Source organism: Lates calcarifer, linkage group LG16_LG22 (assembly GCF_001640805.2).
Source record: "Lates calcarifer isolate ASB-BC8 linkage group LG16_LG22, TLL_Latcal_v3, whole genome shotgun sequence".
In the NCBI taxonomy this organism is placed as follows: Eukaryota; Metazoa; Chordata; class Actinopteri; family Centropomidae; genus Lates; species Lates calcarifer.
The window spans coordinates 25,168,377-25,191,409 of record NC_066848.1 but is presented as its reverse complement, the minus strand read 5'-3'; the positions used below and the strand labels follow the sequence as shown (position 1 = coordinate 25,191,409).

The 23,033-nt window shown below is 39.0% G+C and overlaps 1 protein-coding gene across 1 annotated transcript; it reads right to left on the bottom strand.

Moving 5' to 3' along the window:
• Positions 1 to 1,478: 1,478 nt before the first annotated feature.
• On the bottom strand, positions 1,479 to 23,033 carry slc18a2 (solute carrier family 18 member 2). Its single transcript, XM_018678895.2, has 16 exons — positions 22,977 to 23,033; positions 22,648 to 22,835; positions 17,862 to 18,198; positions 13,891 to 13,949; positions 13,705 to 13,788; positions 12,887 to 12,979; positions 12,147 to 12,236; positions 11,910 to 11,953; positions 10,317 to 10,377; positions 9,462 to 9,557; positions 5,990 to 6,068; positions 5,277 to 5,328; positions 4,796 to 4,859; positions 4,568 to 4,687; positions 3,657 to 3,790; positions 1,479 to 2,042 (listed from the first exon to the last, which is right to left on the bottom strand). The coding sequence occupies exons 2-16, from the start codon at positions 22,778 to 22,780 to the stop codon at positions 1,935 to 1,937; spliced, it is 1,554 nt and encodes a 517-aa protein (XP_018534411.1). The 5' UTR covers positions 22,781 to 22,835; positions 22,977 to 23,033; the 3' UTR covers positions 1,479 to 1,934.

Sequence of the window (23,033 nt, the reverse complement as noted above, 5' to 3'; positions counted from 1 at the left end):
AAGATCTGTTGTAAACAACCTGTATCTGTGTTTAACTATAGCACAGGTGTGGATGGACAGAGGAAAAGTGTACGATTTATTGGTTGCACGATGACTATTGGTTGCGATTGATCTAACCATACAACTGCTATGAATTCAAGCTGACTACAGCTACAGTCATCCATAACTGAGCAAGCTTTTCAGGTTTTTAATCATAGATGGCACTGCAATCATTGGATCCTTTCACACAGGCATATGAAGACTGTGCCAATCTCTTACTTCAGGTTCAGTTTTGGAACTCTGACTCGCAACTTCTCTTCACTGACCAATAACAAACCATCTTGACAATGCTGATTTTTGGGGGAATGGAGAGTGTGAGATAGAGACATATTTTGCTGACAGCTATGAGACTTAGACTGCATCCAAGCATGACGCTGCATTGGATTCTGTCTTAGTGTTACAGTATTTTTTGGTATGAAATTCAGACATACATACATAACTAGCGATGAGATGTCTACAGCAAGTGTGGAATTATTGTGAAAGGGTGGAAGCTATCAGTTTATTTAATCAGCCACGTCCAAACTTTATTAGGTGAGATAATACTGGGTACATGCTTGGAATACTGACTTGTAAAAGTATGTGTGTAGTGTAAAATGTATTTCTCCTGGGTACAATTTGATACTTTTCATGGAAACAGGGCATAGGGTTTATCTCTCAACAGCAGTATCCATTGGAAATATTACAGTTTTTTAGATGATGACTCCACCTGGACATGAAGCCTGGTATTCAAACAACTGCCTGGTCCCACTTAATAACTGTGATTGTGGCCAGTATGAACAAATAAAGGCTGGTCACTAATAAAGGCTTTAAAATAAATAAATAAAACAAACAAAAAACTAACATCTTGGAAGGACTGAATTACCTGTCATCTACTACAGCACTCATGCAATAAATCCTGTGTAATGTTAACAGTTATGTCATACTCACCACTATGTTGCTCTCACCTTTTTTGTTTTTATTTTTTCCAGATATTTTAATTCTAGTCTTTTCACTTATTCACACAGATTTTAAGCCATTGTCAGTGAAACTTGATGTATTCACATTGTTCGTATTACAAGCCAAAAAAAAAAAAGGGGGGGGATTGTAAAAAACCTCAGACAGTTGATCATTCTGTAGCTACATTGATTGGGAAAACATCAGAGGGGAAGTGACTGGAATCAGTGAGTGAATATAAACAGCAGGTTGGTGAGTATGACATGACTATTATTGTAATGGTGAACCCACTGCTGTGGATATGTACCTGTTGTCTTGATAGAATGAATATGCTGGTGCACATTATGAACAACAGCTTAATATAATCTTTCTCTCTGAACTCACCAAAATGTAATCTAGTCTAATTAAGAGGATATCATATATGTCATTCTTTTTTTTAGGATATATTCCTCATCTTTTTCACAAGCAGCTGGAATATGTTGACTTCTCAACACAGCTGAGCCACAACAGGTTTGAGGGGTTCTAGGTATGTATTTTTGCAGTATCTATGCAAACAATGACCATAGATTGGGCCAACAAATCTCCATGGATTTTACACAAACAACAGTTTCTTGACATACCACACAATTACCCAATATACTATCAATTTGCACACCAAATTGTTGTTGCCCAACACCCTCCTACTGTCTAAAAAGTGCTTTATGACACATCTCTCTATTGAATAAGGCTGTTGGCTAAAAAAATATCTCTCACACAATGCGCTTGCAACCACAGATCAAGAACAACTTTGGTTTGCTCCAGTACAACTGCTAAGAAGACACTGAACAGTGAAGACTGAACGCAGGACATTCACATGGAAATATCTTGGCTGTTGTTTCATTGCTATTTTTTTTTCTGTGTTCCCTTTTTTTGTACAACAAAATAGATCCTCTGAAGGATTAACCTGCATCGCTGTCGTCCTGTTAATCATAATCGTCATATTCTGGATCCATGTTTTCACCCTGATAGTACGTCCCTTGTGTGGAGTAGGTCACCGTCTTCATTGAACAGTTGGCATCCATCAAAATTGCCTGAAAAGACAATTGTTGGAAAGTGTTGATTCTCCTACAACATATGTCAAACTTTGTTGAGTAAGAGATCTTTTTATTACTGAGTAAAACCCAGAACTGCATGTTCTTTTGACTCTGGTTCATCTTCCAGATTTGAAAAGCATCTGGGTTTTGTGCTCAGTCATCCAGATAATTCTATAATAATAATAATCCCATTATGTTGCCAAGTTGAAACAATACATCTAATGAAGTGATGATGTTATGTTCCACTGAAACACCTATGATCTGAAAAAATCACTTTAGATGGTAGGCCAATGGGCAATTGTCCACTTCAAAGTACGTCCACTAAAGTGCTTGTCTTTGCCACTGACAGGCTCAGATTGTTATTATAAGTGTCTGATAACATTATGGATAAGACTCCTACACAGGTAGACCTGACTATTTGATGCATTGGTTGGGAAGTCCCTGATTCGACTCAAAAATGTCAGTTGATGAGTCGTTACACTTTTTTCAGCTGCACAGTTCACACAGAACACTGCAGGAGCAACAGTGCGACAGGCTGCAAACTTAATAACCAAATCTTGTCTTAAAATGAACCGAACCACAAAACAGAGATGTGATGGAGGTTAGAGACTTGATGAAAATGGAGGGCAGAACAACACCAAACAGTGCGAGGCAGGGCAGAGTAAATGGTTTCTGTTAGCTGCTCAGATACTCTCAGATACCGGTGTCAAGTAAGTTCTACTGCTGAGAGCTGCATGCCCGAGCTGCAGGAATGTGCTCATCTAAGGCAGAAACTACTGGTGTTATGGTGAGTTAAAACAGGCTGACGGTGTCAGCAGCCCAGCAGGAGAGACACTCTGCTGTGCGGAGCTATGAACAAGATGCCAACTTTATGTCTGCAGTGTTTCTGTTGTATAGAGTTTGTAGTGGCGTCCTGCGGGAAAATTAGTGTTGCTGCTGCAGTGTTATGAAACTGCACTTACACCACTCTGCAGAGGGCTATTAATTTGAAATGACAGTCACAGGAAGTGGAAACAGTAGTAATACCTGGTTGAGGCAAGAGGGAGAGAAAGAATGAATTAACTCGCAAACATTAACTTAGATTTGTATTAACTATTGATTCTCACTCTCCTGGGACAAATCCCAAACCCATAAAGTTGTTATTGGCCGTGTCTGTCTCTACCAGCTTTGAGTGGTGGAAGAAGTATTCAGATCCATCACATAAGTACTGTGTTGTGTGTATTTGCAGAGCATGTGTTGTCAAATTGATGAAGATGTTTTCTTAATTTGCTTGTTTTCTGTCTATTTATGTGTGTTTTCTTAAGTTGCAATGTGTTGAGCTCTCTCAGCCACCATAGTTTTGACATGGATGTGGTATTTACTGCATATGATTTTGGGATTCAGGCTTTATGGAACCACCTGTCAGAGCAATGTCATTCCTATTTAACAGCAATACAAGAAAAAAAAATAGAGCTGGGTGTTACACATCTTATTATCTATCCAAAAACTACTTCTCCGTCCAAACTATTACTAGACAATTCTTAAAATGGTGTTTTTGACCTTCCCCTTCAGGGCTTCTGTGTGCTCATGCAGGATGTGGTTGATTGTGTTTAAGTGTGTATTGAGTCTTACAATTTTCTCTTCTTGTCCTGGTGGATTCCTGAGAAAGATACAAAGTGGAGCAAAGAAAATATCCACTACTCCGATTATGGTCATCAGCCAGGGGAAGCCAATACTCTCAGCTATGGATCCTCCAATAGACGGACCTACATCATTAGAGCACAGATCACACACTGGTTTAGTTTGATTTGTCTGCTAATACTGCAGTAACTATAGGCTAATTTGCTCAGAATAATAAGACTATATTGGGATAAACATGCACGACATAATTCAATCTTGAAAATCTTTGAAATTAGATAGTGGTATTTGGGTAATATTTTTGTTTAAGACTGGAAACACACATGGTAATATGTCCAATAATAACCATGAATCAGGGCTGTTAAAAAAATCTGTTTGTGCTTACAGTATGTTATGTTATATTAAGAGTAAGTAAGGGTAAGTAAACGTTAAAAGCAAAAAAGTATGGTATTTAAACTATAAACACATTTCTCCTTTGTCTTTTGGAATTATTTTAAAAAGCAAAGGCAGAGATATTTTATTCATAATAACCATGAACTGTGGCTAGAAAATGCAAAAACCCCCTATTAAATAATTTTAAGCATCAAAAGTGAGGGTCAGTATCTTGAAACAGAGAAAGTAGTTTAAATGCAATAATAACAGAACTGGTAAATGATTTTCTTCTTAACTGTATGTAAGTATTTAACTAAACACTGAAGGCTAGAGAAATGACCTGGAAACATTGTGTTGCCTTCCTGTGTGATAACCATGAATTATGGCTCTACAATGACACCAGAATTTCATACGAACAAACGACATGAGCCAAAGATTTCTAGGGATCAGACACACTCTGTTACAGTTGAAATTGACTCTGGAGGTATCACAACCAGGAGTTTAATAGTCTTGTTAAGTTGGTTCCTGCTTACCTAAAGCGAATCCCATGCAGAAAGCCACATCAGCAATGGCATACACACTTCCATAAACAGACACGTGTCGTAGATCCACCAGGTAACCCATTATAGGCATCATAGAGGAGTCCACCATGCCTGTAACACATCACAAACAATATACTGCAGATCTTGCACAATCAGTGGCAAACATGCAGTGCATCTGGTGGTGTTTGTTTAGGACACTATTTGGTTTTGCAGACTTACCAATAGCAAAACCAACACCAAAGTTTGGAAGAATCAGACCATAGATGTCTCTAGCAAATGGAACCTAAAACAGACAGACACATTATAGTTGTTTATTTATTTAATTAATTTATTCCTGTGTGTTACGTGGGAGTGTAAACATCAAACACTTTCCATGAAGAGAGTAGCTGTTTTTTGATTTTAGAGTCAAAGTCATTGTGGAGTCAGACTCCCACTGGTAGAATGAGATTTGGTGAGTAATGAGATAGAGAGCAGATTTCCTGCTCTGCAAGCCCAGGGGAAAAATCTCAATGATTTAGACATTCTGGATGTCTTTTACCCTACAAGCACTAAGAACATTAACACTGGCTCCAAACCTCTTTTGCACATAAAAATCATAACACTTTAAATTCACAGTTAGTGGATCTGCTGTTGTGCCCCTAATGGCTGAGGCATGTGATGTGTGATACACTAATGGTGTAGTTGTCTTTCTTGTACTTACACATATTACACTGATTCCAACCACTATCATTCCAATCAGAGCACAAAGCCATCTGTAAGGGAGGGAAGATGTGATCAGTATCATCTGTTTTAAACACTTTTATTCCAATAAACCACAATAATCTCTCATAAAATGGAAGGAAGATGTGAGTTTGTTTAACATGCAGATAAAACGTAACATATATACAGTGGTTTTGCTCACTTTATTAAGTAGGAGGTGTATCTGTAAATGGATAAAATTGCCATTTTTGCCCATCAGCCTGCACTCAATAAGCCATAATGACAAGGTGAAAACATGTTTTAGAATTTTTTGAAAATTTATTAAATATCAAAACAAACAAACAAACAAACAACACCAGTAACAGTAGCAGTTAGTAAAACTATAACAGTTTGTGATGGTGAACCTGGGAAATTTAAAGCCCTGCTTTAACAGTAAAGAGGTTTATGATATTACTGAAAATAGTTTTGATTAATGGAAACATTCAACAACAAAAGAACATTCTGAATTTATTTAACCCTAATACAAAAATTACCATTCTAAGGGAAAACATGTACACACAGAAATTATGGATGCTGTGTATCATCAAGGCTTCAATAAAGCCAGCCTCACAAACACTGAAAACTCATTTAGAGGAGCGGAAACAGATGTCACATCCATAGAGGGAGAAAGAGAGAGAGAGACAGAGGATAGATAAAGATAATTTCCCTTCCTACCTCCCCATCTTGTGTGCCAACGTGCCAAAGATGTTGGTCCCAATAAGATAGGAGATGGACGCTGGTAAGAAAGCGACGCCTGGGCCATAGACAGAAACACACACAAACACACACACACACACACACACACACACACACACACACACACACACACACACACACACACACACACACACACACACACACACACAGATGAGAGAATGAAGGTGTGGGCAGGTTTTCTAAGATAAGCAGATCTCTATCAGTGCCTCATTGCTGAGCTGCTGTACATCTTCCATTGTCTGTAATGAAGACTTATGCTTTTCACCTGCCAGTATATGACACCCTAATATCCTGTTCACCACTCATCCTTTTTATCTGACCTAGACTTCATATATAACACACTGGAGGAACAAACTAATAACACCAAAGACTGAAGGAAGCCTCTCTATAGAAAATATCCAGAAGGATGAAGGATTGACACTCCTGCACAAAGTCAGATCACTAAGTAAGAAATGTATGTATACTATGTAAATGAGACAAGAGAAAGTGTGGAGAAATGAATAATGATATTATTTTGTATATGAAATGAATTAGTTACCAGAGAAACTGCTCTCACTCTTGGTGACAGACAGCCAATGCCAATGAGTTTTAAAATGAGTTTTTCTGAAAAATTAAATATGACATTTTGGGTTTTCAGTCTGTATTATGAAGTAAACGTGCATGTACTTTTAGAAAATTCTGATTATCCTCTCGAAAATATGAGTTATTTTGTTTGGGTGTACTGACCTCAACCTGGATGGGCAGGCAAAAGAACAGTTTGAAGACCTTGGATGCCATGTGTTTTAAATGTCATACGGCATGGAGCCTAGAGGCAGAGGGATGGAAAGTCTGGGTGCCACAAAAGAGCCTCTGGCCAAAAGTTGGACCTCCGGTTCAGGAGGAGTAATTTTGATTGCACCCTGAGCCCTGTTTTTTGTACAAGGACAACTGAATTTGTTTGATTTGTTGGTGATTTGACAGAATCCTGGATTTTTCACTTCTTCAAATGTGGCTTAAAATTCATCTAGAATTCAGAGCAGCAAGTCTTTCAGCCCAAACCTGCACGGTCATGAGGAGTTCATGTCATTAAGGCTGGATTGTTTACAAGCTTTCACACCACAGGAGTACACGAAGATGGTTGTACAGTAGCTATCTTAAATTGCCAGCTGGTCCTCTGCATGTGTTATTACCACCCCTAAGCAATATGTGTCAAAGCTGGTAGGTTGCTGCAGTAGTCTAGGGTACACAGTTTTCACGCACACACTGATTACATAGCTTTCCCACTGACCCCACCATCTTTTTTCATTTTTTTATAGACATAAAACAAATTTGGTTCACCTTCACATATGGATTGCAAACCTAAAAGACAAAATATTTGATAGAAAACTCTAATTTGTAAAATATTAGTTATCAGTACTTAGTTGGAGGTATGTTTCTAAACTGAAAGTTCCTGGTCCATGAAGCAGCAGAGCAGAGTCGCATCACAGAATGGATCGTACATGCCTGCCTTGTGTACGTGATGGCTACTCACTAACTACTGACAGGGAGGGGCTGGGGAATGGTTGAAGGAATGACTTAATGTTTTTCCAGAGCTTATACCCTCTGAATTTTCACTGCAGAGATCCAGCTTTCCTCTGTAATGACGCACACTGATGGCCACTGATTCTCTGTGAATTTCTCTGTGATCACACAGTACAGCTGTTGTCATTAACCTTCAGCTATCATTTAATTTGTCAGACATAGAATATAGATTTGGTGAATGTGTCAGCAGTGCACTTAACTCTTCTATTTTTGAACCTGGGCCTTACTTTCCCTCATTTTTGGGTGTGAATGACTTGGTAGGGACAAAAATCTTTGGAATTGGTGCAGTATTAAGCAAAAACAGCTGCTGCAATTTAATCCAATGGGCAATTGCCCATGTAACTACGTCCACTAAAGTGCTTGTTTTTGTACCACTGACAGGCTCAGATTGTTATTGTAAGTGTCTGACAACATTATATATTGGATGATAAATGGAGCAGGTTCTCACCTTGTTCTTTGTAATCACCATAGGCCTGCTGTGTTTATTAGCACCTGTGAGATGCACTCCCTGAGCACGTTATTAGGAACGTCATACTAATACTGGGTAGTTCCTCCCTCTACTCTCTAACAGCCTCAGGTCTTAGCAGCATAGATTCAACAAGATGTTGGAAACTTTCCTCTGAGATTCTGCTCCATGTTGACATGACTGCATCACATCATTTCTGCTGATTTGTCAGCTGCACATTCATGCTGCCAACCTCCTGTTCTACCACATCCCAAAGGTGTTCTACTGGATTCAGATCTGGTGACTGAGGAGGTCACTGAAGTTCACTGAACTCACTGTCATGTTCATGAACCCAGTTTGAGATGACTTAAGCTTTGTGACATGGAGCATTATCCTGCTGGAAGTAGCCATTAGGAGATGGTAGACTGTGGCCATAAAGGGATGAACATGGTCAGCAACAATACTCAGATAGACTGTGGCATTTAGACCATGATTGAAAGGCCCAAAGTGAGTCAAGAAAACATTCCACACACCATTACACCACCACCAGCAGCAGCCTGGACTGATGACACAAGGCAGGTTGGCTCCATGGATTCATGCTGCTGAATCCAAATTCTGAGCCTGCCATCTACTGCCTCAGCAGAAATCCAGATCCATCAGACCAGGCTACATGTTTCCAGTCTTCAACTGTCCAGTTTTGGTGAGCCTGTGTCCACTGCAGCCTCAGATTTCTGTTCTTGGCTGACAGGAGTGGAAACCTGACTGTGGTCTGATGCTGTTGTAGTCCATCCACCTCAAGGTTGGAGGTGTTGATCACTCTGAGATATTTTTGTTTTCTTCTGTGACTTGTGCCACAGTATTAACCAAACCCTCAGTGTAACTTAACCAGTATGATATGCAATACACTAACAGAATTCATTAGCACTGATACTACTACTACACAGATAGAGTAGTAATCGGCAAGTTACTTTACAGATTTTATGTGCCAGTCTAGGTGGTAGAATACTGGGACTTGTGCTTGTAGACAAGATACTGTCGTTTATGCTGTTGAAAATATTTGAATGACATTAGGGCTCCTAACAGTCTTGTTCTACTGTACAAACCTAAGAAGAAACATGACTCTGCACTGTGCTGTAGGCAGTTTCACATATGTAGTTCATTTGTGAATGTGTTTTTGTGAACAAATCACCATGTAATAGTGACACCTACAACTGAATGATTAGCTCTTGAATAGGTTTACTGTATTTTCTAAACACACCTTTGTCGGGCAATAGGGGAAGAGAGGGTGACTTCCAGTCTGGCAGTCAGAGGGCCCTCAGCAATTTTTAAGTATTGAGAATTTGTTATCATTCAGGTGCTGCAATGAAATTCTGTATGCAAAATGTGTATTTGTTGGTTAGCACATGAGCAGAACTTTGTAAATACCTAGCTGCCACTTCCTGGCACACATGGTCTCCATCATCCAGATAGGCAGCGTTGGCTCCATCATCCCTATGGCCATATTCCCAAAACAAATGGCACCTGGAGAAGAAGACTGAAAATGAGTGACTGATGATAAAAATGAAATCCTGCTCTTTTGGTTACTCTGTTGTCACAAAAGACAACATAAGAATTTTATAATTCTGTCCCACTGGTGAGCTAAGACACTGTGAAACACTAGGCTTACTGTCAGTTAAGAGAAGTGTGTCAGCAGAGATAGAAGGTAATAGAACATACATTTGACCTCAAGGCTGTTGATATTTCTTGAAATTCCTTTCTCTGCCACTACATGTTCTCATCACATGGGTTGATGAGTCTAGCTTTGCTTGACTGTCGGCAGATTCAGTTTGATTTACTAGTTTTGTTAAATTCATTGGGTTTCTCCACTATTTGACGTTGTGTTAAATAGTGTGTTGGCCTGTGGTCACATTGTGCGTGTTTTCCTTTAAATCTGGAAGTTGTGTTGTTGGGGGGCAATAGATCCTGGTAGGCTGTAGTTTGCAGGAGAATGGCTGGACTGCACCTATGGGTCCCAGTCAAAGCTTTCAATTTCACAGTCCATGTTCCAAGTCCTATGGTACATGGTCTTGAGCTTTGGGTGGTGACTGAAAAGAGGGAGTGCGCACACAAGCAACAGAAATCAGCAAGTGTCTCAGCTCACCCCTGAGAGCAGGGAAAGGAGTTTGAGCCAGTTGAGGTTGTTTGGGCATCTGATTAGGATCCCTGCTGGATGCCTTACTGTGGAATTATGCTAATTATGCTAGGTTTTTCACATCTACTGGGCTGCTATTATTTTCTTACCAGCTGCGATCAGAATGTATGGGTCCTTCATCAGTGTCAACAGTGGGGTCCCCTTCTGACTCTGTGAAGGGAAAAGGCACAATAACAAAATTCTACATCAAATAGAAAAAGCTCAGAGTGGCTCTCAACTTTCTTTTTGTATGTTTGCACTCTGCCAACATTACCATAATGATAACAACCTCTTCCTAGTGAATTTTAACCTTTGAATTAATGGCGACAGAGCACTGACTGAATTCATTAACAGGCATATGTAATGTAATAATTAATATCATTAGACTCACACACTCTCTCATGACAATATTTTTCTTTTCCAGTAGTTGGTTAGCTAAGGCAAAATCAACCAGGCCTATTAAACTGGCTGACAGTACTCCCTTTACTTACAAAAACTATGACGAAATAATTACTAACAACAAATCAAAGAAAAAGAAATCTCCGTTTTGTATTGTGTAGAAATACCCTTACCACACTGAAAACAAAACACTTAACAATCTCATGTAAAATCTAAGTGAAAATGTTTGTGCTGTTAAAGGTCACATATGAAATTGAGAATATGAATTCCTGCTTAATACAAGTAGAATGACACCATGTGAGCCCAACATATCTTGCTCATTAACTGAGTATGCTGCTGGACATCTTTAAGTGGTGCCTGAGAGTGAAAAGGTGAAAGAATGTACTAATGACCAGAAACAGATTCTCCTGTTGGCTTTGCTTCCATTAGCAGGTCTATTTGGTTGTTATCTTTGCTAATATATAAGATTGTGTGTTATTCTGAATAGAAGCATCAGTACAGTCTTCCTCTCTTTTCTAAAGGAGTTATTGATACATTTCTGCAGACATTTACATGTTTACATTACAATTCTTGATGATCCAGAGTGTTTTTCAATGCAGTTAATTGGATTATTCTCACATTAAAAAATCACCATCAGTAAAGTGAGTAGAGCTGAGATGAAACATGTTTGTTGCAACTACAATGTTACTAAATCAAGAGATATCTGTTCATACATTCATACATTCATACATCAGTTGTATGAATGTTGTACTGTATTTAAACTTCAAACAAGTAAAAAGAAGCAGGTAAAGGTGACAGATCCAAATGATCCATGGGATCTTTTATTTTTACTACAGTGTACGAAACAACTCATCAACATTGTTGTCAGAAAATGTCCACTTACTAATATTCATTTCCAGTTGGCTTTTGCCTGGTGCCTCTTGGTGGCCATAGATAATGATACCCATTACTTCCACAAATGAAAGAAGGTCCTGACACGTTTGGTGCTATAATTTTGGTTTTGTGTACTTATACAATCTTAAGTCAGTGATTTAAACTTAGAATAAACTGAAGTTTGGAGCCTGAATGTTAAACTGTCTGAAAGTGGGTAAGTGTCAGGTACTGTTTAGTATTTTGAGTTAAAGGTGCTTTATATAACAGGCGCTGTCCATCATCCACCTTTCTCTATGTCTCTCTGTATCTACTATCTAATTAAGAAAAAAATGCCATAAAAATAGTCTTTGAAATGTTCTGCAGCTGTGAAGGTCATCTTAATGAAGTGAGAAAACTTTCAGGAAATGAATTATCAAGGCAAACAAACTCACCTCTGGTTCAACCTTGGTGGGCTGAAGAACAAAGAGCTGCAGAGCTGTGGAGACACACAGAGAGCCAACTTAATGTAATTCTTCTAATATCTAAATAAATCAGTATCATTTCATGATGAAATTATGCTGAAAAAATTAAGCTCACATTTTATTCTACCTATTCTATTCTATTATACCATGTTCTCTAAAATGACTATTCTATTCTTGGTTTGGGTATAAGAAAGACTGTAAATGTACCTCCATCAAACACAGCCAGGAAAGCCAGAATAAGGAAAGGTGCAGTCTTCCCAACAAACTCGTACATCACACTGCCGAACGGGGGTCCAACTATGAAAGGCAAACTGGTTGGTCAGTGGTGGAGAGGTCATCTTACAATCACTGTAGCTCAGTCAGACAACTCATGTTTAAAATGTTTATTACAGCAGCTGAACATAGATAGAGTCTGGTGTCAAGGCTCCGACCTCATCACTCCCTGCAGATACAGATACTGCGGAGTGATGAGCAAATATTTTTTCTTAATCCCCCATAGGAGCCTGCAGGTGGATGCTCCGGTGGTGGTGGGGCTGAAATGGTAGGCAGCAAGACGGATGCAGGGTAGCAGTAGCATTGACAGACAAAGGGAGTGATGGGAAACTGCCTGAACTAGCTCGCAAGCATTGCTCCATTTATTACAGCTTTTCCCCTACAACACAGCTCAGGGTGCAACAGGTCTGTCAGGTTGGTTTAGAAAATTTTGCAAGGAAAATCTGATTTACAATGAAATATTTGTATGGAATATTTTCTACAGTCATGGAATACATGTTTTCATTTGTTTACTAAAAATATGAAATGTGGATGCATTTATATATCTTATGGTTGTAGTTTACCACAGAAATATAAATTTGTTACTGACAAATATTAACAAATATGAAGTGTTTAATTATTATTTGTCACTTTTACAGAAGCCTCTTGTGGCTGTACTTTGTACATATACATACCTAACACTCCCAATGCCAGACCTCCCAGGGCGATCCCGATGGCGTGACCTCTCTCCTCATCATTTGTGTACACACTGGCAAGCATTCCCATCCCTGAAAACACACAGACATTATGTCATATAAACACAATCAAAAACAATAGTCGCTGATACAGAGCAGCAAATCCTATAAGAGCTACACAGTGAATACTATGACATTTATATTAGCTATATGAACACTGACTGCTGAGGTGGCTAGTTTTTATGAAGACATTATGACATTCATAATTAAAAATGTGACTGTGGACACTGAGTTGGGGATCATACGGCATCATATGATCAACGGGTGGATATTCAGAGTTTCATTCAAAATATATAGGTTGATTTTCATCCAATGTTTTGAAGATTTACACTCATTTTTACTCACATCACTCAGTAGGGATAAAAGGTTTTCCTCATTGATGTCACTATGGATGTGAAATTCAATATAACCTTTGGCAAAAAGCATTTTTTTAAATGCACTTCACCTGACTTACATTTGTATTTCTTTCACACCTACCACTCTACAAGAAACATTATAAGTCCTGTATGACAAACAGTCAAAAACACCACAAATATAAGGCTTTTAAAAAATATATATTTCTGTGGCATCAAAATAAATGACCCTGTACTGAGGCCTTCACCTATTGCTTAGCACCATTCAGACTACCACATTCAGAATACAAAAAACTCATAATGCAGCACTAATTTCAATGTGCTGCAAATACCCATTCAGTGCCTGTTGATTATGTTAACATATTCAGATTTCAGCATTATATGGAAATGGACAGGAGGTCTTACCAGCCACAGAGGAGCAGGAGGAGCCCACACCTTGAAGCGATCTGGCCAGAAACAGCAGAGCGTAGCTCGATGAGAAGGCGAACACTTCACAACAGTGAGAACAACAGAAGTATAGACAAAGAAACATCAGGCATGATGTAAGCATTCCAATATTCTGTTAATAAAAACATGTTAGCTGGAACTTACTGATAGTAGAGATGAACATGATACAGAAACCAGCAAATATGGGAAGCTGGTATCCTATTCTAAAGGGACAAAGACAAAAGAATGTGGACATTAGAAGACATTACATCTGTACAGTAAGCAGAATTAGTTTGAGATGTCTACACAAATATACACAAAAGACATTATTTTAAAGCTTAAATTCATTGTTTTCAACATTTGTCTCTTTCTGAGATGAAAAATAGAATCTGTAGATTACTGCTGAGGAGTGATATTGCTGTGCTTATGTATAAGAATAACATGAGTGGAATCCACCTTCAGTTTGAACACATTATTTCTAAGGTCAACCAGGACAGGTATGGAGGATGTAGATTGTCTTGCTCTATGCATGAGGGGTCACAACGGTAAGTCAGAACATATTAATATGAAAAATGAAAATATGAAATCATCACCTGAAAGCCAACACTGATAAATATAAACTTCATAGAAAATAAGTATTTTATAACACCATGAACACAAAGCATTTTTAGAAATTCTACATCTGCATGACATTCTCACCAGTTACAATTGTTAGCCTGACATTTTAACCAAAACACTGGGGGAGGATGACAACATCTTTTTTCATTAAAAGGCTAAAAGCTGCCAGGCACATCGGAGCTGTTGTATTCCCCTGTAGATACCTGACATGCTTGACTTGCCTTGTATTGTCCTCTGTCAGGAGGGAAGGTGACTAAGAACCAGTAATGGAACTGTGTTCTTTGCCTCAATTACAGCATTTCTGAGTGCCCATCTGAGACACTAAATATTGCCTTTGAGGTGAATGCTGGCATTGTTGGAGCATTCACACTTCTCTCTTCTCCCTAAACATTTATCTCACATTCTCCCATGAAAATATTGACTCTGTTCTGGTAGGTTTCAATCTTTAGTTTTAGTTTTGGCCCATCATTACAGTATAAAGTTGAAAACACTGAAAAAGTGTAAAGTAGATTACAAATATATACATTTATACAGTGTGTAATAAAATTGATTGGTCAGCTGATGTACTCCAGTCAGCATACATGATAAAGGTTCCTCCCTGGCCTTAACTAGTTACCATATATATATAATTGAGATTTTATATCAGATGCCTAACCAAAGGAATCATTGCAGTGCAGTGTGTAGGACTGTAGAAGATTTAATAGAACCTGCCTTAAGGGGTACTGCTGAACCAGTGTAACAGAATTACAATGCACTGGCATTACAACGTAAGTACCCTGACATTAAGCGGAAACTTTCAGTGTCTTGTAATGTCCAAATGCTGTTTCAGGAGCTTTCAAGAACAAAATGTCATCCATTGGAAACTTAGCAGAGGCGTGGTATGTACATGCAGGTACAAGACTTATATACCCACCTCTGAGGTGGGTATAATGCAGTCAAATATATGTAGTGAGCGAAAATTATGATGGCCAAATTGGAAACAATCAGGTTAAGTACAAGTATCTTTAATCTATACTAAAGTACAAGATTTAAGTAAATCTAAATGGTTACATTCCACCTTTAAATTAAACAATATGTCATAAAGGGTACCACCCACCCACCACTACCACACCACCCAAGACACCACTACACAACTGTAACTCCAGGCAGTTCATTTACGCAGCATTTAGATTATTTTTTATTTTAATTTTTAATTTTAACCTTTATTTGACAGTTAGTGAAAAGGCAGACAGGAAACTTGGGCTCATCACCACAAGCAACATGTCATATATTGATCCATTGTAAAAATATCAATTAGTGCAACTTTAAGATGAAATACCGCCAACTGCTGCTAAGTGCTAGCTCTGAAAATCAGCTGGCTCCAACAGTTTTGAAGAACTACTCTCAAAGTCCTAATACCTCACGCAAACACAGGGTCACACATTTTTTCCTCAGCACATTATGGTCTCAATACCTAATGCCATTTTTTATGCTTCATCCATTTTGTACTATCCATGCATGAAAACCAACGAATGCACATGCACCGTCATGTAAACACTCATAATCAGGAAGTCCACTCTCTTTGTCTCAGTTGGATGAGATCTGCTGTAGCTGACACAACACCCTCTAAATTAAACTCACATGTTGACCATACGGAGAGGGTGTCCCTCCCTAAAACCCCAAAATTTCTGTTTCTCTGACCCCACCGGGTCACTTTGACCCAGAGGACAACGCAAGGGTTAAGTTTTATTCTGACTATCTGTGAAGTAACCAGTAGGAAAGTGCATTACACATAAAACATAATAAAGTAACATCTACAATCTGAGTCTACTGCTGCTCTCAGAGCACAGCAGGAGACTGAAAAGTCAGATTCTTTACAAGGGAAATGCAACTGGTTCTTGAGTCAGAATTTTACTAAGGAAAATATGGTAAGATATCTTATACCGGAGGGTTTTGATGTGTAGCCAGATACAATTCACATATCTGCAAATTCAAAAATACAGAAATGTTTCAGATGTCTGACTTTCATATGACTTACAACTTTGAGAGAAGCTGCACTCAGGGCTGATCACCTCACCATGGTAACTCACATGCCAATGAGAATGTCAGACTCCTGAACTGCAGCACAACACTATAGCTGTGATGTTTCATGTGGGGCAGTTAGCATACGGTGGTGAGACAAAGGAAGCTGAAAAACTTGGTAGAGCTGATGCAGCACTGATCATCTGTGAAATTGTTGCAATAACACCTTTCACGTTAGACACAGTCATTGATCCATTGTCAATTTAAAAAATATTGACCAGGGCATGTATCTTCAACTGCACTTGAACGCGGTGTTTACACTGAACCAAACAAAGATGGTGTAACGTTGCATGCTAGTGTTCCAGAATCAGAGGAGTGATGTGTAACACAGCAGCCTCGGCATCAGTCGGCATCTGACCCACCCTGCCATCTCTCTTCAGCTCTGTGACTGCCACTGCTGCCAGCTTAAAGGCAGAACAACAATGCCCCCCCCCCATCCCACCTTTGTACCTTTTATACAGAAGTGGAATAAAGGCACAACGTTCCTGCTTTGAATGGAAACAATGCCAGTCAAACAAACACACCTGAAGCTAGCCCATCTACAGACCACACCTGCACATCCTGCTCTCCTTTTCAGGACCAGGAAGTTAAAATGATTTCCAAGGGTTAAATTTGAATGCAGATAATTTCTACTACTAAAAATACATTTGAAAATACAAATACTAATTCAGTTTTTGAAAATTAAGTGTGTGTGTCATCCAACATTCACTGAACTCATGCACAACAATCTCTGCAATCTCTTTATTAAACCTCGTTAAAAAATCATTTTCCATTTCACTGCTTTTTTATTGGAACTTCTGCTGTCAGCTCATGGTTGAACTGACAGCTGAGAGCTGAACAGTTGGCTGATCAATTGATTAGAAGATCAGAAGAATTACAATTATTTTGGCAACTGATAATTTATTTAAGTCATTTTCCAAGCAAACATTTCCTTGTTCCAGTTTCTGTGATAGTGAACTGAATATGTTTGGGTTTTGGACTTTTGGCTGAAAAACCAAACAAACAATAAATAAAAAAATCAATTAAAAAATACAATTTGATAACCTAACTTGTTATCATGATAGATATTCCTCAATATTTTTATGCAACATTTTGCAGACCAAACAACTGATTCAGTAATCCAGAAAATAATGAGTAGATTCATCGATAATAAAATGATTCTTTGGAAAATATTATATATATTATTTGGAAAGTAATTCTTCGAAAATACGTTGGACATTTACTTCACAGTTATGGATCAGATGGAACATAAACTGATTTATATGTTAGAGTAAACAGCAGCTTGTGGTTTACGAATAAAGAAAATGCATGATTTCTGTTCATTATGTGACAACTATGTGGGTTTTGGTTGCTTCTGCTCATTATTCTGTGACAAACATTTCCACACTGCTATAACAGAGGCAATAATAATGCCTAGAAATACGCCATAACTCATAGCTCCACAGACAAAAACATACCTGTTTGTAAGGGGTCCTATAAAGGGGTTGGTGATGAGCTGTACGGTGGCCTTGGATGCAAACAGCATTCCCACTTTGACATTCTCATTGACCAGCTTGCTGCTGGACTGGGGGCAGTCGGAGGAGTTCTGTGGCAGCTCTGCAACAGCGGGGGTTGTAGGGACCAGATCAGGAGACCTGACTGTGGCGTTGAAGCCTGACAACCTCACAGTGTTATCATATAAGGACACAATGCTGTGGAAGGCTCCTGGAGGTTCTTGCTGGGACAGGGTGTTGTTCTTCAACACCACATCTGCCTGCTCATCCAGATAGTACAGGTAGCTGGGAATGATGGGAACTGTCGGGCATAAAGAGACGAGAGGAGACTGATGCAATGAAATATGACACGACCACTGACTGATGCTCACTGGCATGATGCTAATCCAGATGTCACTACAACCATATGTCAGAAAAGAACAAGGAGGGTTCTTCGTGGGTGACTCACTAGCACTACCCTAAAGACAGAGAGAAACCTTAAAAAGCCAAGATTTCTTTCAACATATAAAGGCTTGTTGACCACAGCATCAAAATACAAATTAATGAATTAATTATGTACACATTTCTCACTTCAGGTGAGGTGTCTATCCATGCAGAGAGTTTCAGGCATCAGCCCCAAATTACAAACTTACACACGATGGAAGTGAAAGGATTTGAATCACTCAATATTTACATTTGAATGAATGTTGTTTCTAGAAACAACGTCCTGCCTCCTCTAGACAATCAGCCTGGGTGTCAACACTTGAGAATTTCTAATTAAATTTGGGGGAAATTTGTATAAAAAGATGCAGATTACAAGATAATTATTTCCATTTGATGGAAGGGTATAACCATTAAAACCAGGTCATCTGCTAAAACAACTTCTGTAATGACAGCTTTAATTAAGAACCAGTGCGCTGATCTTTCAAAGCTTCAGCCCAGAATATTTTGACTACAGTTGTGAATATTTTTTTTTTTTGGTCTGGCACTCTTTGGCCATTTTATGGCTTTATGAGGGAGTTTTACATAAAGAGATGACAGCAGATGACATAAAACAAAACTCCCCAGCCAGATCTGAAGCAGGGAGTCTGGGATTCATGATCAGCACCCACAACCCCAAGGCCACCTGGGTGCTCCAAAGCACTGCCATTCTAATGTGGCTGAGTGGAACAGTATTTAGAGTGATAGGAGGGCATGCACATGACGTGATGCAGACAAGTACTAATACGCTCATGAGTGAACAATGAAGCTGCTGGTAACAGAAAATAAAGAGGGAGATGATTGCAGAAATTTGTAGGAAGAGAGTACAGGTCAGCATCGTGGGTAGAGAAAGAGGATCTGATGTTTAAAAAACGTTTTTATTTTCTTACAAACATAAACACATGTATTAAATAATGTATGAAACTGTATTCATATCCAAAAATGATAAGGCTATGTTCTGGGAACTGTTTCTGGTACTTCATGTGACAGATGGTGAATGACAAACACGTCAACAAAATCCATGTCATGCTGACTTTTTGCCAGAGCCACATTGTGTTCATATTCTTTCTGACATAATACTGCTCCTTGACAAGCTCTGTCAGTTAAACTAGTTAAACAAAGAGGAGACTGGTGCAGCACCCTTTAAAAAAAAGATGTGGTATTTCAGTCTTCTTCTAGAGTGGTAAATCAATCTACACAACGCTGACCGGTATTCATCTGTGTAGTCTGTTGCAAAACACGTTGTGTTAACACCTCTTTAGAATATGAATTTGAAACGGTAGTAAAAGTGATAGACATGATAAACTAATCTAGACATAATATTTAAATTTTACAGTTTGTGTGTGTCTGAGAATGAACTAAACATTTATGGTATGATAATGACTTCTTCAGAATCTCCTTCAATATTTCAATATTTCTGCATTAAGCACCAATGTCTGAGTGATCTTCTTTTTTCTGCCTTAATTTGAGAACCTTTGTCTATAAAATTCTTAAAACTGAGGGAGGGATCCAGAACAGACTTATTACCTTATTGCATGGTGATGCTGGTCTCAATCATAGCTCTTCCTCCACTATAATTCTTTTTTAAAAATTTTACAATTCTATTAATTTACCCATCAATAATTAATGGGATTTTTAAATATATAATATTTCAATGGATTAAGGGATTTTAAGGGGAAAACCCCTTAAAATGGACAGGATCACTCCTTAAAAACGAAACTGAGCACATAATCCACAGAAAGTCCAACAAGTCCTCCATACACATCGCCCGTCCCTACCCTCAGATATGACCAATGGAAGTGTGCCAGTGGCAGGTACTGGACCTTCACCAAAATTATGACAATAATACAACTGGACCTTCATTGTCATGGTAACAATAATAAGATCGTGGTTAATGTAATGAGCACATAGCTCAGGTTGTAGAATGGTCATAAATAAACATGAGAAACAAACTGCAGTCTTCTGTCTGACAGGACTTTTGTCAAGCCATTTATCCACCCTAGCCTTATCCTCTGAATAGAGACTTCCTCTCACTCTATATACCACATCACCTGACCTCCTCCCTTCATCATTACTGCAGCACAACATGAAAAAGAGTTGTAATAAACTGCTTGCAAAGACATCCTTTTTACAGTGGGACAGACTGCTGAAAATCCCTTAAATGTATACTGATCACATACTAATACTGGGTAGTTCCTCCCTCTGCTCTCTAACAGCCTCAGGTTTTAGCAGCATAGATTCAACAAGATGTTGGAAACTTTCCTCTGAGATTCTGCTCCATGTTGACATGACTGCATCACATCATTTCTGCTGATTTGTCAGCTGCACATTCATGCTGCCAACCTCCTGTTCTACCACATCTACTCACATCAAAGGTGTTCTACTGGATTCAGATCTGGTGACTGAGGAGGTCACTGAAGTTCACTGAACTCACTGTCATGTTCATGAACCCAGTTTGAGACGACTTTAGCTTTGTGACATGGAGCATTATCCTGCTGGAAGTAGCCATTAGGAGATGGTAGACTGTGGCCATAAAGGGATGAACATGGTCAGCAACAATACTCAGATAGACTGTGGCATTCAGACCATGATTGAAAGGCCCAAAGTGAGTCAAGAAAACATTCCACACACCATTACACCACCACCAGCAGCAGCCTGGACTGATGACACAAGGCAGGTTGGCTCCATGGATTCATGCTGCTGAAGCCAAATTCTGAGCCTACCATCTGCTGCCTCAGCAGAAATCCAGATCCATCAGACCAGGCTACATGTTTCCAGTCTTCAACTGTCCAGTTTTGGTGAGCCTGTGTCCACTGCAGCCTCAGATTTCTGTTCTTGGCTGACAGGAGTGGAACCTGACGTGGTCTGATGCTGTTGTAGTCCATCCACCTCAAGGTTGGAGGTGTTGATCACTCTGAGATACTTTTCTGCTCAGCGCAGTTGGAAAGAATGGTTATCTGAGTAACTGTAGCCTTTCTGTCAGCTCCATTCTCCTCTGACCTCTCTCATCAACAAGGTGTTTCCCTCCACACAACTGCTGCTCACTGGATGGAAACTGTTGTGTGTGAAAATCCCAGGAGATCAGCAGTTTCAGAAATACTCAAAGCAGTCTGTCTGGGTCAAAGGTCAAAGTCACTGAGATCACATTATTCATTAACTGAAGCTCCTGACCTGTATCTGCAGGATTTTACACATTGCTGCCACATGATTGGCCGACTGGATAACTTCATGAGAAAGTAGGTGGACAGGTGTTCTACAGCCCATTAATTTATCTAGTAATTTACCCTAAACCTGAATACTGAATCTAAAGAATCCCTCTAAATATCATTCATTTCCATTTTCCATTTCCATTTCAGAACCCAAATGAAAAATTCCCAACCTCAATAACACCTTAGATAGGTATTTGATGGATTGTCAAAAGTTTAAAACTATATGTAAATTAAGGAAAAAGTCACGCATCCCTTAATAATAAATTTGTTAATAAAGGGGTCGCTGGCAACCTCAATAAACACCTTGATTAATACGGTGAAAGGTATGTTTTCAGGGGTAAATTAAAAACTAATTGAATGTATTAACAGGGGTTGTTTCTGCTTGTTGAGGTAATTATATATGACTTGTATGTAGAGTTTTCAGAGTTGTATTTATTACATAGTCATATTTTTATGGTTGCACTCAAATTTCGTTTTACAGTGTAAATGTGCAATGACAATAAAAATATGTTCGATTCTTAAAATAACAGAATAAGCATCAAGTGTCAATGTGTTATAACCGCCTGTCGAAAGGCAGAGGAGGCAACTGTTAATGTATCAACTGCTTTGTGGTTACGTGACCAAACACACACAAGAAAGAGAGATTTAATTATCATATTATGGGATTTTTCTTTTAAGACTAGCTCTTCTGTTTAATCTGATCTGGTAGAGTTCAGTCATTCTGATGGAGAGCAGATGTCAAGCGGATATTATTGGATTTGAAAGCCAAATGCAATAAATGGGAGAAGTCAGAAATGATCGGTAACATACACAGATACTAATAGACCAATCAAACCCCGTCATTATATGGCGTCAGTTTACGGGTTTTGACTTTGATGCGGGTTTAGTCCATAGACAGCGCTGACTCTCTGACTCTGAGACCGACCATTGAGGCAGAGGCTCCAGGTGTTTGGACGGACTTGATGAATGGGACTACCTGTTGGCAGAAAACCGAACCAAACCAAACCAAACCAACCAAACAAACAAACAAACAACCTAACAAAAACTAAATAAAGAGGTGAGAACAGCAGGAGTGCACCTACCCACTACAGTCAGCAGCATGTTGTCCAGGAGCAGAGCGACGAAAACAATAAAGAGAATCAGTTTCCTCGACTGTCTCTCTTCTCTGAGCCATTTGATCAAATTAAACTGCCGGAGCGCATCTAATCTCCCCATGGCGTTAGTCCCGAAAAGAGCAAGACAGTGGAAAACAGACGGATGTCAGGTCCTCCTGGAGAGGGGTGAGTGGCATTGATGGGTCAGTAACTTTGAAAATTCTACCAGTCAATATGAAACAGTTGTTTAGTTGAAAAGAATGAACAAAGTGCTCAGAATGTGTGCAGCAGTGACCGCTGCAGTGTGGAAATCTTACCTTAGATGCACAAGGGCCAGCAGCAGCAGCAGAGATGGGAGGAGGGGATGCTGTCTT

Coding starts and splice junctions, on each gene's coding strand:
- slc18a2 (XM_018678895.2), bottom strand. CDS start 22,780: ATGGGGAGATTAGATGCGCTCCGGCAGTTTAATTTGATCAAATGGCTC. Junction 18,199..22,647: donor CATGCTGCTGACTGTAGTGG/GTAGGTGCACTC, acceptor TATGCCCGACAG/TTCCCATCATTCCCAGCTAC. Junction 12,237..12,886: donor TCTGGCATTGGGAGTGTTAG/GTATGTATATGT, acceptor TGCCTTTCATAG/TTGGACCCCCGTTCGGCAGT.